Raw genomic sequence first — 16,540 nt, 5'->3', positions numbered from 1 at the left:
AAAAAAAAAAAAAAAAAAAGCAGATGTGTTACTCCCTTGTGTTTATCAAATCCATTTTGATTCGGAAGTAGAAAATATATTTAAGACCATAAGTACAGCCACCGTGCTGATGCTTACAGCTTTGCTAGGACTCCCCAGAAAGTGCCATTCAGCTTCTGGCCTAAACCCCATGGTTCACAGGAAACTCACCTCACTTGGGATATCCCACTCTGTCATAGGACTGCTTCTCATACCTCCCATCTAGAAGTTCCAGCTTCTTTCCTTGGAACCTATGGATTTCCGTGAAACTCAAGCCTAAGGGTCCACTTAGTGGTCTGGTAGGAACTCAGCCCTAAAGAATAATTTCCTCGTCTGTTCCCTCCTTCGTATTTAAACAAGTGGGTTTTGTTTCATGGATGTGAATGGACTGATTTTCCTAATAGCCTACCTTGACTCAGAAGGCCCTACTGCCTTTCAGGCCACTTTGTATATAACACTTACATAAAAACACATGTAGTATGGTCTGGGATTTTAATTTCTACATAAATGGGATCCTGAAGTTCATCTCAGACTCCTCCCACTCCTGTTCCCCACATACAGACAGTCGCCAAGCACAGTCAATTCTCTCTCCTGGAATTCCACTGCATCTAGTTCCTCATCTCTCGCTGGCACTGGTTTGGGCCCCCAGTCAATGTCTCTGACTTGATCTGGTACAACGGTGTAAGTTTTCCCAACTTCGGCTCCTCCTACTCCCATCCACCCCACAGGCTGCTGCCAGTACAGCCTTCCTGGTGGACTCACTCGGCAATCTCGATTGCTTTACCTCTGCAGAGTCTAGCGTAGTGTCTAACACACTGTAGATGCTCAGTAAATATTGGCAGAGGAGCTACTTGATTCCATGAGTCAGCTGTATTGTCCACTACTGTCAGGAGGAAATCTCCTTGAGTTTTAAACAAAAGTTGTTTTATATAAAGTGCTACTTATAAATTGACCTAACCATTTTAAAACTTTTAGTCAGTTCAGTGTGTGAGTAAATATATTTTTTCTATATTATTTGATAAACAGTTGACAAAAATTCTGGTTGCGTGCATTTTCTTTAGTGCTTAGACTTTCTAAAGAATACACCATAAATATGAAGTAAGAAAGAACATACAAATAGCACATTGTTATGTGGAAAAATGCTTGGATTCAACAAGAATACAAAATGAAAATCAAAACAAAAGAACTTCACAGTATGTTGACACAACTATTGAACTAGGAATCATAATCAAACTTGAAAAGCCAGTGCTGGTAGACTGGGAGGTAAGTGGTTCACTTCTCTTTAGATACTGATGGTGGCACTGTGAATTGGCTTAGGCTTTTTGGTAAACAATCTGGTATAACTGCATAATAAGAACTACAGAACCTTTACACCCTTGGGTCCAGTGATTCAGGTGAAGGAACATACCTTAAGGAAATACTATTCATATTAATGACAACTAAGACACATCTCAAATTCCCCAAATAAGAGAAAGACCAAGCTAACCATGTATCATTGTACACATCAACACAATGATGCATTATGAAGTCACTTAAAATGACAAGTACGTGGTCCTATTTCAATAAATATAGGAGGTGGGAGGAAAAAAATTTTTTAAATAAAACAATAAAATAAATAGAGGTATTCACTCAGCTTTAGCAGCAGTGTTCGTGATTAAGAAGGAATCTGAAATTAGACATTTCTGAGTTTGAATCCTGGCACTGCTACCTGTACACTTTCAAGAAACACTTGTAAGAATGGATTTGGACCATGTGGGGCCTGCAAGTAGTTACTTGCTCTTGAAGAAACGTGTACTGTTCTTATTTTAGCAGAAAAGAGATGGTTAGAGAGCAGGCTCTGGCATCAGACTGCCTAAGTTTTGTTTTGTTTTATATTTGTTTTTAATGAACCTGCCATTGTGAACATATAGATTGCCTGAGTTATACCTCAGCACTGTCATTTGCTGGTCATGTGACCTTAAGTGACTTAACCTCCAAACATTCCAGTTTCAATTCATGTGTCTAATATGGCTAATACTAGACTAATATATGGCTAATGACCTACTTCAGACCAGAAAGTTATGGGGTTGAAATGAGATGATGCCTATAGAGTACTTAGCATAGTGCCTGACATGTAGTATATTCTCAGTAAAAGTCAGTAATTTGTATTTTTTAATTTTTATTGATCACCCACTATGTTCCAAGCACTGCATCAGGTACATCCCCTACATTTAAGTCCTATCAGGGTCTTACACGAGGAATGTTATTATAAAGAAAAATTAAAGAAATGAGCTTAGAGGGGTCTATATATATTAGATGAAAAAAGAAAAATGCAAGATGCTTGGTAGATCCTAAATACAAATATATAAAGTAAAATGCACTTATATATTTGCAATGATATGCACATCATAAGCTAGTTTCCCCCTTATCCAAGGTTTCACTTTCCACTGTTTCAGTTACCCACTGTCAGCCATCATCTGAAATATCAAATGAAAAATTCCAAAAATAAGCAATTCATAAATTTTAAATGCATGCCATTGTGAGTAACGTGATGATATCTCATTCTATCCCGCTCTGTCCCACCTGGGACGTGAATCACCCCTTTAGCCAGCATATCCCCACCCGTTAGTCACTTGGTTGTCTCAGTTACCAGATGGAAAAAACATAGTATACATAGGGTCTGGGACTATATAAGGTTTCAGGCATCCAGTAGGGGTCTTAGAACATATCCCCTGCAGATATGGGGTGGAGCACTACTGTCATTAGAACTTAACGATCATTAGGTCCACTTTGTTTAAAGTTAGTCAAGTTTCTTTGTGTTTGTGTTTTCAAGTAGAAGCAAGTAGTCCCATTGCCTTTATTGACCCAAGCCCTTTCTTCCCCCCAGCAGGGACCAGCCCATGTGATAAATGTCATTTGGGGGCTGGCTTCTGACCAGCAAGTGCTTACCTGGAGGAGATAGAGGAGTCCTGGGACAAACAAGGTGAGAGGGTACAGAGACTGGTAGGTAGCCAAGGCAAGAAAAATAGCACTGAGGAAAGCACTGCCTGTGAAAAGAAATAAATGTATGGAATAATGCATCCTCATCAATCAGGATTAGACTCAGCGAGTCCCTATCAACACGAAATTTTCCATAACTGCTCAAATAATCACCACCTGGTACACAAGGTGCTGTGCAAATTCACACAGAGTGAGAGCTTTTTGGCTTGATTTCCGATGAAACCAAGAAAGTCAAAAACCATCTACCTTTAGTAACCTGAGATACTACAGGCATATCCCTTGTCAAATTTTCAGACCCAGAAAGATTTTACAAAACTCCAGCCCAGGGATGTTAATAGACTTGATCCCTCCAGTATAGAAGGATCAAATCTATTAACATCCATGTCCTATTTAATGTACCAATTTATTAAGCCTACAATTATTGCTTATGCTATTCAGAGCTGTGAAACCTATCCCTGTGAATGTTGCAACACCCATCACTCTTTACGACACCCCTTCCTTACGTGTAATCTTCAGGTCATGTGTTTATTATTTTTTCAGACTAAAGTATGTTAAGTTTACTAATAATGTCCCAATTTCCCTCATAAAATGGACTACTGTGGAATCATTAAACATGATGCTATAAAAGAATTTGCAATGACATGGAAAGATGTTTATAATAATCTACTAAGTGAAGGTTATAAAAGAGATATATATTATAATCTTTTTAAAAAACATGTAGAAACATTTTTTAAAAGCCTAAAAGCCTAGGCCACAAAGTTCACAGTGATAGTTATCTCTGGGTAGTGGGATTATGCATGACTTTTCATTTTTGCTTCTCTATATTTTCTAAATTTTCTAAAATGAACACGCTTTGTTTTTGTCATTAGGAAAAAAAAGGATTTCTTAAAAAGAAAAAAAAACAAGCTATTCCCTTTCTGATGGTTTAAGACAACAGGGTGTCCTAAAACTAAAGCTAGAGAGCCCGAGTTTAAAACAGGGATTTCTAAGTGGCCCAGAAATCAGCAGGGTACAATTGATGGTCCAACGTATTATATAAAGCCCCACAGGTGTCTTATAATGATAATGTTTCATAAAATGACAATACCTATGGTCACTCTCATTAGTGTGGGGTCAACCGTTTACTGAAAATAACAGACATCCCCTCTCTCTCAATGGTGTCTCATAAAAGCAGGAACTAGTCACTCCATTCAGTCTGAGGAGTTTTACCCTTCTCTCAACCTAGCTCCAGAGACAAACAGGAGGAAACAACCCATAGGATCTTTTGCCCACTAACATGGTCTGTATACTTGAAACATCTAATAGCCACCTTGGAAGAGAGAGGGTTAGGAATGGGACAACTTCCTAGAAGAGGGAATGGAGAAAGAAGAACCTTGTGTGCTCCATCCTTCAAATCAAGGAAACTCACCAGCTACAACAATCCTGGCTGACAGAAAGTGGAAGGAAGGCAGAGAAAGGAGGAAGCTGGAAGTAAAAGACAAAGGACAGAATTCTATGGGGGGGGATGTGTCTCGCCATGTAGTGCCAGGTATGAGGTCCTGTATCCAGGATACTCAGAAATATGACTGAGCAGGGACAGGACCACGCCCAGCTAAGCCATGACACCAGCGGAGGCCCCCACACACCTGCTGGGCCCCAGATGCTAGAACCAGAACCAGGCCACTCTGAGATGGAGATGGCAGTAGTGGGAAAGGTGCTGTTCTGGAGCCCAACAGCTGGGCTGGGCTCAGGATTGATTCCCTGACTCAGCTAAAAATCCAAATGACATTTTTGTGGGAAACTGGCTAAGACAGGGAAAGAACTGAAAAGAACTTAAAAAAAAATTTTTTTTAGAGACAGGGTCTCACTCTATCACCCAGGCTGGAGTACAGTGATGTGATCAGAGCTCACTGCAGCCTCGACCTCCTGGGCTCAAGCAATCCTCCCACCTCAGTCTCCCAAGTAGCTGACACTACAGGTGTGTGCCACCACGCCTGGCTTGAAAAGAACTTTTTAATTTAACATGGTCCTCTACAGATTTGGGAGTGGGAGAAAGGAGGAGGGAGGCTAATGCTCCGACTCCATCCATTCTTACAAATGTGGTAAAAACAAACACATGACTTTTACTTCTCTCTCCCCTAGGGGACACCAGGGATAAACACAGCCATCTCCTGCCCTAATTGCCTGAGATCAATAATTGCTTGTCTGGAATGGCTGACTGTTTATAAGACCCAAGAGAGAAGAAGAGGCTCCTAGCCTAGTAGAATGGACTTGTGAGTTTTAGAATACTTGCTCCTAGGATCAAGAAGAAGCAGTCTTCCTTCCTTGGGTGAAATCTTTAGGAAGGAAAAATTGGTTCCTCCTGCTATTCTGTCAGTAAGTGGCATTGACATCCAGCTGAGTACCGTGGCTGTCCTTGACCCCTCTGGCTCCCATGTTCCTCCCTTCCACCGAGCCCTGCTGATCCCCCTCTGGAGCATTCGTCGCTCCAGTTCTCGCGCGTCATCTCTCACCAGGAGTTTTTAGCAGCTTCTTCTCCTCCTTAAAAGTCTCCCCAGTACCCTCCCATCTGATCCATCCTCCACAGAAGCACCAAGGGATCCTTCTAAAACACAGTGGAGACTGTGACAAGCCCATCTTTAAAGACTGCTGATGGTTCCATTTCATCTACTGGGTTAAGTCCAAACTCGAACAGTAAACAAGACCCTTCACCCTCTGGGTCTTGTTTCTCCAACTTTGCCTCTCACCACTCTTCCGCACATACCCTGTCCTCCAGCTACACTGGGCCACTCCCAGTGTCTGCAAACGTCATGCCCTCTCACTCCTCTTTGTCTGTTCTCAGGATCCTCTTTCTGCCGAGGCCACTTTTCCCTGCCCTGCTTCAATGGCCAGCTGAAAGGTCACTTTCTCCATGAGCCCAAGTAGAGGTGGTAACAACAGTGATCATAGCTAACATTTCTCCATCACTGTCTAGGTGCCAGGCATTATACTATATCCTCTGCATCTCTGGGAAATGGGCTAAGACAGGGAAAGAACTAAAAAGAACTTTTTGTTTTTAAATTTCTTTTTTAGAGACAGAAGTGCCTGACTCAGAAAGGCCCTAAAGAAACATCACAATCTTGTAAAAGCTCTATTTTTCTGTTTATTTTCTTCTAACAGCTTAGAGGAGGAAAAAAAAAAAAACCACACATTCTACCCATTTTACAGTTGAAGACAGCAAGGCACCGAAACAGAAATCTTAAGTAATGTAACAAAAACCACATAGCTGGCTCCAGTGCCCATTTTCTTAATGCCTGTATTAACAGGCCTTATCTCATTCAGTACTGATGCTATCTTATAATAATTTGCTAATGTTTGTCTCTCTCTCTCCTTATTTGTTTTGTGAGTTTCTCAAGGGCAATAAAGCTCTCTTAACTTTGACTCTCCAGCACCTACCATAGTGCCTGGCACGTGTGATGGATGGATGGATGAATGAATAAAAATCGTTCAGTGATACATATGAAACCCTTTTTAAAAATGCAAGCATGTTGCCAGGCACAGTGGCTCATGCCTGTAATCCCAGTACTTTGGGAGGCTGAGGCAGCAGAATCACTTGAGGCCAGTTCTTGAGATTAGCCTGAGCAACATAGCAAGGCTCCTGTCTCTGAAAAACTAAAATAAAGTAGCCAGGCATGGTGGCCCACGCCTGTAGTCCCAGCTATTCAAGAGAAGGAGGTGGAAAGATCACTTAAGCCCAGGAGTTCGAGGCTGCAGTGAGCTATGATGGCACCACTGAACTCCAGCCGTCGTGGCTCACACCTGTAATCCTAGCACTCTGGGAGGCTGAGGCGGGAAAATCACTTGAGGTCAGGAGTTTGAGATCAGTCTGAGCAAGAGCAAGACCCCATCTCTACTAAAAATAAAAAGAAATTAGCCAGACAACTAAAAAAATTAACAATAAAATAAAAATTAAAAAAAACAATGTTCTTGAGGAAGAAAAACTCATGAAGTGTAAAACACAGGGTAACGAAACATAGGCAAAGGACAAAATAAACCTGGCTCTTGAATAAATCAGAGCCTGCAGAATAGCAGTTGAGGGCTGGGGCAGGGGGCTGGGCACAGAGAATGCTCTCTGTGGAAGAAGCCATTGGATGGCTGCGGCCCGAAGTCTGGGGGCAAAAACACAGTGCTGCAACACTCATCGGGCTGGCGCGTGGGAGTCTGGCTGTGGGATGTAGGACAGGTGTGGATGGCACACACGCACAGCCTGAGCAAAAGTGAGGGGGAGTACGGAAGCACACAAGAGACTCGGAAGAGGCTAACGTTTTGAAAAAAGCTAGAAGGGGCAAGAGGAATGGGTTAGGAAGGCAGAGGAGGAATAATATGTGCTTGGGGAAGGGTCCAGGAAGATAAAGGAAATGAAAGGTGACTTCAAATATTTTAGACAAACTGTGCTATTAATAGGCAAGCATTTCTGAAGTTTGCTCTAAGCCAAGCAGGTGCTGGGTGCCAGGGAGACTGGTGATTCAGACTCTGTCCTCAGGGAGCTCCCAGTAAACAATTACAAGATACAGAAGAAAAGTATAAAGGAAGTAGACCTAGCCCATCAGGGGAAGCTGAGACCTGAGTTTTGAACAACTGAGTAGGCGAGGCCGGGCAGCCCACAGAAACAGCATGCGCACAGGCAGGAGGGCGAGAGAGAATGGTGCGCTGCGGCTGTGGGGTGGGCACTGTGATGAACATGGCAAAAACAGGGCAGGAGCTGGGAGGAGTGACTGGAAAAGGACATGAAGGGGCTCCGTGGATGCTGCTGCCATTCTGTTTCTTAATCTGGGTGCTGGTTACTTGACATTTTGTGAAAATTCATTTACCTGTACACTAGTGGTTTGTACATTTTTCTGTATATGTGTTATACTTTGATAAAAAGTCTCTATCATGGAGCCTAAAAAAATAAATAAATAAATAAATAAAACAAAAAGTCTCAGCAAGCAGGTATGGGTCAGATTATGGGGAGTTTAGCTTGTGAAACTATCCAAAAACATCTACCTAACCTACAGGCACAGACAGGACGTCTGACATAATGCCTGAAACGGCGGCCTCACGCAGGCAAGAGCTAGGGCAGGGGTGGGGAACCTGTGGCCTCAAGGCCACATGTGGCCCTCCGGATCCCCAAGTGCAGCCCCTCGACTGAATCCAAACTTCAGAGAACAAATCCCTTTATTAAAAGGATTTGTTCTGTAAAATTTGGGTTCAGTCAAAAGGCCGCACTCAAGGATCCAGAAGGCCACAGACCTAACTGGTAAGAACTATGCCAAGAGGACTATGAGTTTTATCAAAAAATGATATAATCTACCATTTGTCTGCTACTGCAGCCCAGATGCTCAGACGCTAGGTTTTCTGTACAAGCCTTGGTCTTTGGCCTTATCATAGGAATATTAGAGTAAATCAGTCAAATGTGTATGTACATTGGCTGTAGTAGTATCAGGGAATTGTATTATCTACCAAATCTAGCTTTGAATATGTTTTCCAACTCTCTGTTTGTCAGGGTGGGGACCAAACAAGCCTCAGCAAGACCTGGGGTAACGCTTTGCCTCCGGGGACCACACCTTGAAGTGATCTGGGCCTGGGTGGGTGGCAGACCTACAGGACAGAGCAGAAATATAACGAGATGGAGCTGCAGGGACTGGTTCAGGATATGGACTTCAAGTGGAATAAGCAGAGAGTCAGAGACTGGGTCATAGACAGTGACCTGTACAAGGACAGGCAGCGGGACAGACTGGAATGTGGTCAAAAGGGCCAAGGTCTCACAGGAATATCAGAAGAGGAAGTTGCACCAGGGTCTGAGGCAACAAGTAAGACTGCCCAGGAGGAGGAGGTGACACTGGGGGCAGGGCGAATGTATCACATTCCTTGCGAAGTGCGCTTTTAACAGGGCAGCTCTCTCAGAGCAATCCATCCATATCAGTGTTAATGATGACAATTTAATTGAGCACCTACTCTGTTCTCACCATGACTGTAAGCACTTTACATGTATTAAGTCACTTAGTCCCTCCAATAATTCCATGAAGTAAATACTATTATCATCCCCATGCCACAGATGAGGAAACCGAAGGACAGAGCAGTTATTTGCCCAGGGTCGCAAAGCTAGTGAATGGTAGCAATAGGACTTAAACCCAGACCACACTCTATAACTGTATCACTGTGCCACCCTCTTGATCTCAATCTGTGTTGCACCATAAAAATCACAATAAGCAGAGCAACTAGTTGTTGAGTGAATTCTGCTACGGAACTACGCTAAGCACTTTATATTTCTTATTTATTTCTCTACTAACTCTACATGGCAGATATTCTATGATTAAGCTGAGGCTCTTAAGGCTGCATGATTTGCCCAAGGCTACAGAGCTGGTAATTAGAATAAGCAGACTTTGAAGCCGGGTTGACCTGACAAACTCTATCCCAGGCTGCTTCTCCCTTGGGTCTATGAGTTCCCTCTGACTCCCTCCACTGGCAGGGCTTTCCCCTACAGAAACCTCAAACGGAGGTGACAGAATCATCAGGGCTCAGGATCATCACTCTTTCATTGTTCTTCCACGGCTGGGCTCCAGGAAGACAACCTCTCAATCTAACTTCCCAGACCTCCCCAGAAGGTTCAGGGAGACCCTATCAATCCTGAGAGATATTTAAAAAAAGAGTATTATTAAGAGTAACAACCAGCACCACCATTTACTGAGCACTTAGGACAGGCCCCCCATACCATTCACTATCTCACTCATTCTTTACATTCATTCCGTGAGACGGAGACAGCTTCAATCCCTACGCTATAGATAAGGGAACTGAGGCCTAGAATGGTTAGGTGACTTGCCCAAGGTGATACAGCTGGGAAACGGTGGAGCTGGGATTAGCCAGCAGATCTGTCTAACAAGACAGCAGCCTGAGCTCTCAATCACTCTTGACTACCTTCTGATAGTACTAATCCCTCTTTTTCCTTGGCAAGCAAGTCCTGCCTCTTTTGGTGGAATAAGGAAAGTTGGAAGATTCCTTAGGTGGCAAACTTCAAGAATTAGTCAGGAATATCTCATTGTTAACAAACACCAACAGTGAACAAGCAGGAGCATCTATTAACATCTGTTTGTTTCCCTTTTTTAGAGCCTAATGAAGACTACTTCACAGGGATGGAGCATCTTAATCAGGTCACTGAAAGGCAGAGTACCCTTTGACCAAAGCAACAGCCTTCAAAGTGAAACTCAAGCTGCTCTACTAAACTAACATCAATCCTGCCCAAAGACCTGCATTTCCTGGCCAACACTCCAATAAGGACATCATAATACAATGGCCTGGGCCTTGTCCCAGCCTGTGTCTCTCAGCATGTCCCAGGCAACCCTGAGCTGCCACAAAGGAAGCCAAGGGAGAACGAATAGAAGGAGGCAAGGGGACAGAGTAAACAAGGCCACTCCCTTCTGTGGGCACTCACTCAGCACTGCCAAGTTAACTTCTACTGTCCCTATCTTCTTATCAATCAAGTTAATTTAATTCATTTTAATTATGTGCTCATTGAAGAAACTTTGGAAAAAACAGGTATGAAAAGGAAATAAAAGTCACCCATGAACAGAGACATGTATTACCTTTCTGGGATCTATTCTCTACCTATTTTTGATGTTGTTTTAACATAATTGACATTAATTAAAACATATAATTTTATATTCTGCTTTGAAAAGGTATCCTCACATAATTTACAATTATTTTTAAATATCATGTGTACAATATTCTACTATATGAGTAAACCATATTTTACTTAACCATCTATTTTAAAGTATTTTCTGATTTTTCTAATTATAAATAATTCTATAATTAATAACTTTGTACCATAAAGCTGTATCTATACTTCTACATTACTTTAGGATAGGTTCTTAAAAGTAGAATTAATAAGGGCCGGGCATGGTGGCTCACACCTGTAATCCTAGCACTCTGGGAGGCTGAAGGGGGAGAATTGCTTGAGCTCAGGAGCTTGAGGTTGCAGTGAGCTGTGATGACGCCACTGCACTCTACCCCGGGACAAAGCGAGACTCTGTCTCAAAAAAAAAAAAAAGGTAGAATTAATAAATCAAAACCACAAACATTTTAAGACTACTGCCAAACTGCTTCCCAAGAGAGTTGTACAAATTTGTAAGCCAATTTGCCATGTGGGAGAATGCCTATTTAACAGAACCTTTGCCAGCACTGAGAATTATCTTCTAAAATCTTTACCAACTTGAAAGGCAAAAAAAAAAAAAAAGCCACTTCTTTGTCATTTCAGTTTGTTTTCTTTATTAAATATCTATGGAACCGAATATATTTTCACATATTTTAGTCATTTATATTTCTTCTCTTATGAATTTTCCCAACTGTTTTCTTTTTTAAAATAAAAAATTAATTACTCCTTCCTTAATTTTATTAAATATCCAATTTTATTAACATAATGTGGTACAAATGTGAAATGTAGAAATACAACTTGCAGAATTTCTAACTGAGCTAATTTTATTGTACAGACTGTTATAGGGATTACTAATATACTCAAAGAGCTAGAGTGGTTCAGAGACCTAGCTAAAATAGAACTCTCCAAATATTTCAACAGATTAGAAATGTTGTTTGTGATGGTCTCTATTTATAGTAGCAAATAATGGAAAACAAATGTCCAACAAAACGGAAGGGCTGGAACCCCAGAGGAATGGAAGTGGAGGTGGGGCAGGGTGATGAAAGACTTATTTTTTTTTTTTTTTTGAGACAGAGTCTCACTCTGTCACCCAGGCTAGAGTGCCACGGCATCGGCCTAGCTCACAGCAACCTCAAACTACTGGGCTCAAGCAATCCTCCTGACTCAGCCTCCCAAGTAGCTGGGACTACAGATGCCTGGCCTTATTTTTCAATTTGTATTTGAATTTCTTTTATTCTTACCAAGTGCTTGAACTATGTCCAAAATTAAAATTAAATTTAAAGAAAATAAATATGTGACCAACATCAGACATGATTCATATGAAATAAGTGATAAAAGTAAAACAAAAGTATGTGCATAACATTATAAATATGTATATGAATTCATTCAACAAAAGTATGGATATAATACAAAAAAGTTTGCTCCATGGAACAGCATATTTTACGTTTTTTGTGAGACTCCTAGGAAAACAAAAAAACATGCAACTTCAGAGGGCATGTCTTCAGTTTCTCTAACTCTGCACTCGGCTATTTTTTTTTTTTTTTTGAGACAGAGTCTCACTCTGTTGCCCTGGCTCATGTGAGTGCCATGGCATCAGCCTAGCTCACAGCAACCTCACACTCCTGGGCTCAAGCAATCCTTCTGCCTCAGCCTCCTGAGTAGCTGGGACTACAGACATGTGCCACCATGCCCAGCTAATTTTTTCTATATAGATTTTTAGTTGTCCAAATAATTTCTTTCTATTTTTAGTAGAGAAGGGGGTCTCGCTCCTGCTCAGGCTGGTCTCAAACTCCTGACCTTGAGCGATCCACCGGCCTTGGCCTCCCAGAGTGCTAGGATTACAGGCGTGAGCCACTGCGCCCAGTCCATGCACTCGGCTATTTTAAAGGTGACATTTCCAAAGGCCAATGCTCAGTCCCTTCTGCCAGGTTACAGCGTATAGTCCTTATTTTAATGGACACCAGGCACCTTGATAAATGCCAGTCTATCTGAGCCTGACACTCTAGAAACAGGGACTGAGGCAGGGAGTATTCAGACAGCAAAGAGCCTTCACTATTTCAGAGCTGTTTCCGACAAAATGACCACAATCTTCAAAACAGGACAATTCAGGCTATGCAATATCTAGTCCTTTTAAGTAACTCAATAATAAGTTAAACTAATAGGCCTGCAGAAAGACCACTCATAAGCACTCCAAGAGAAGCAATCTCTTATGAAGACCTAAGTCGTACTCATGTAGCACCCTAGAAAAGGTAAGTAAACTGCGAGTAAATAAAAGGTTCTATGTACAACTTTTTACTCATTTTTTGAGCATGCAAACTATTTAGCAACAACACAGATCTAAGGACTTTTATACACATCTTATGGGAGTATAATTTATTTATTTATTTTTATATATACATTTTTTTTGAGACAGAGTCTTACTCTGTTGCCCGGGCTAGAGTGCCGTGGCGTCAGCCTAGCTCACAGCAACCTCAAACTTCTGGGCTCAAGCGATCCTACTGCCTCAGCCTCCCGAGTAGCTGGGACTACAGGCACATGCCACCACGCTAGGCTAAATTTTTTCTAAATATTTTTAGTTGTCCAACTAATTTCTTTCTATTTTTTTAGTAGAGATGGGGTCTCGCTCTTGCTCAGGCTGGTCTCGAACTCCTGAGCTCGAATGATCTGCCCGCCTCGGCATCCCAGAATGCTAGGATTACAGGGAGTATAATTTAGCAATAAATTTCAGAAATCCTAAAGGCACACACCTAGTAGCAAATATTTTTATTTCTAGGACTTCACTGTAAGAAAATAACTGAACATGGGTACAAAAATTACCGTACATTAGAAAGTTAACTATAGTATTTAAATAGCTGAAAACTGGAAAATCACCTAAATATTTAATGGTGTATGTTAGATACAGAATTTCTATATATTCATCCATACAATGGAATAGCAACTATTAAAACGGACACTCTAAATGTTGATTGGTTTATGTGGTAGGTTGTATTATTGGTGCCCCAATTTTCTACCCCTCTCTACGTCCGGGCCCCTAGCTATGTAATTTTACGGTGCCTTCTCATTGCGAACAGGATGGAACTCTCCACCCCTGGGCTCAGCCATGTGTTATGTTTTGATCAATGGGATATTAGCACAAGTGATGCAACCAGGAACTTAAAAAGCACATGCCTGATCGGGCCTACTCACTATTGTGCCTCTACCATCACTATGAGAAGAACATGCCTAACTTAGTCCCCTGGTCCAGGAGGATGACAGACATGTGGAACAGAGCCCAGCCTAGATTAGCCAACTCTTGCCAGCCACTGATGCATAAATGAAGCCCAATGAAACCGGCCAACAGACTAGCCATGTCCAACCCAGATCAGCTGATTCCTAGCTAACTTAACTAGGTTAGTTAAGTAAATACTTGTATTTTTAAGCCACTGAGTTTTGAAGTGGTTTGTTAAATAACATTTTTGTGGTACTAGCTAATTGATACAATTTTTAAAGTCTGGAAGAAAAATACGGGGGAAAAAATCTGGAAATATACACTCCAAATGCTAATGGAGGGACTTCTAGTGAAAAAAACAAAAATGGTAGATTTATCACATGTGTTTATCATCTCTCCCCCGCAAAAACCTGACTGAAATGACAATGAGGGAATGAAATTAGTATTAAACCTCAAAGAACATAAGGTTATAGCAAAATAAATTTGAACACAACAGTGGAAAATATAAAGCAGGTAAAAGAGGGGTAAATGACTCGGCGATGTAGAAGAAATTACAGCTCGGTGGCCAACAGAAAGGAAAACTAATACAAATCAGGCCAACTCATCCCATAGAACTGAGAAATTCAGCACCTGAATCAGGTACTATGGAAGGTAGGAGTAAGGTACAGAGATGAAAATCAAGCTGAAAGTTTGTATAGAGACCAGACAGAACCACAGGTCTCACCCCAAATAGGGACAACCCAGTGACCACTCCTATACACCCCATCCCTCTAACTTTCTATTTCTGCAGGAGACCACAGTTCTGAAAGAGACACATGTCTTGGAGCTACTGAACACAGTAATGGGCTAAGGAAGGTGTGGGCTGAAAAATAATGAGATTGTATGAAAGTCTATCGTCTGAAATCGGCCACCTTCCCTGTTCCTGCTCTCCCAACTCCAGCAGCCAGTCTTATGCAACCTCCACCCCAAACCAACCCCAACTCTGCTACCCCAGGCAGTAAATTAGAAGATTCCTCTCTGAAAAACTGAATAGTTTCGGAGGAAAATAAAATCTACAGACAATGACATTTAGGTATGCCTCCTACAAAAAAGGCCAGTTCACTATCTGATCTCCCTACAATGAGAATGATCCACCAACAAGCCCTGCCTATATAGAGAGTGTCCAGTCAATATGGTAGCTCCTCACTCTTAAGTAGAAACAGATGGGCAGGATCACCACACAAAAAAGAAAATACCCACATATGAAAGAATGAGCCCAAAACAAATGGAGGTGAAGGGAGGAAGGACCAGGAAGAAAAAGAGACTATGCTTGGAACAGACGGAAACTGAAAGAAAGTATACTCAGATAATAGAGAATACTGTGGTAATAAAACAAAAATAGGATGCTTCAAAGAAACAACTGGAAACTAAGAAAGAACTTAAAAATGTAATAAGTAAAATTAAGAATGCGATAGAAGAGTTGAAAGATAAAAACAAGGAAATATCCCAAAAAAGAGGAAGCAAAAAAAGATGGAAAAAACAATAGAAAATAAAGTGTGTATATTTGATCAATCAAAAAAGTCCGACATCCAAAAAAACAGGACTGAGAAAGAATATGAAAAATAATATAAATACCTTCTAGACTAGAACTAACGGACACTAGTTTGCATATTGAAAGGGCCTACCAAGTGTTCAGCATAATGAATTTAAAAAAGACTGCTGTCAAAACATAGCATCATGAAATTTCAAAAGACAAAACAAGTCAGGCACAGTGGCTCATGCCTATAATCTTAGGACTTTGGGAGGCCAGGGCAGGAGGATCACTTGAGGCCAGGAGATCAGCCGGAACAACATAGCAAGACCCTGTCTTTACAAAAAATAGAAAAAGTAGCCAGGCGTACTGGTGCACCCCTGTAGTGCCAGCCACTTGGGAGGCTGAGGCAGGCTGAGGCTGAGCCCAGGAGTTTAAGGTTGCAGTGAGCTACGATGACGCCACTGCACTCCAGCCTGGGTGACAGAGCAACACCCAGTCTCAAAAAAATAAATAAAAGACAATTATTGGCTGGGTGCAGTGGCTCATGCCTGTAATCCTAGCACTCTGGGAGGCCGAGGTAGAAGGATTGCTTGTGCTCAGGAGTTCTAGACCAGCCTGAGCAAGAGTGAGACCCTGTCTCCACAAAAAACAGAAAAATTATCCAGGTGTGGTGGCATGCACCTGTAGTCCCAGCTACTCAGGAGGCTGGGGCAGGAGGATTGCTTGAGCCCAGGAGTTTGAGGTTGCAATGAGTTAGAATGACAGCACTGCACTCTACCCAGGGCAACAGAGTGAGACTCTGTCTCAAAAAAGAAAAAAAAAGGAAATTGAATCCCTCTCCTCATAATCCCCCTTTAAGAATAAAAAAGTTAAAAAAAAAAAAAAAGACAATTATTAACCCTAGGAAGAATAAAAGGTTGTACAGAAGAGAAAAAGTAATCACACTTATATTTGCCCAGCAAAGGAACAATGCATATAGTGTTGTAAAATATAGGTACTGACTACTGATTTAATCAAAAGTGGGTTTTTTTTGTTGTTTTTTTTTTTTTGAGACACAGTCTCACTGTGTTGCCCAGGCTAGAGTGAGTGCCGTGGCGTCATCCTAGCTCACAGCAACCTCACACTCCTGGGCTCAAGCGATCCTTCTGCCTCAGCCTCCCAAGTAGCTGGGACT

At 41.7% G+C, this 16,540-nt stretch overlaps 1 protein-coding gene across 1 annotated transcript in view; it reads right to left on the bottom strand.

Annotated features, from left to right (window-relative positions):
* The window catches only part of PIGU (phosphatidylinositol glycan anchor biosynthesis, class U), a 103,447-nt gene that overhangs the window by 40,641 nt on the left and 46,266 nt on the right, over positions 1-16,540 (bottom strand). Inside the window, exon 7 of the mRNA XM_012637720.1 lies at positions 2,947-3,044. Within this exon, the coding sequence (XP_012493174.1) occupies positions 2,947-3,044 (98 nt within the window). The remainder of the gene's footprint in view (positions 1-2,946; positions 3,045-16,540) is intronic.

Source organism: Propithecus coquereli, unplaced genomic scaffold (assembly GCF_000956105.1).
Source record: "Propithecus coquereli isolate 6110/MARCELLA unplaced genomic scaffold, Pcoq_1.0 Scaffold122, whole genome shotgun sequence".
In the NCBI taxonomy this organism is placed as follows: domain Eukaryota; kingdom Metazoa; phylum Chordata; class Mammalia; order Primates; family Indriidae; genus Propithecus; species Propithecus coquereli.
The sequence above is the reverse complement of the archived record's forward strand: the minus strand, read 5'-3'. Positions and strand labels throughout refer to the sequence as shown.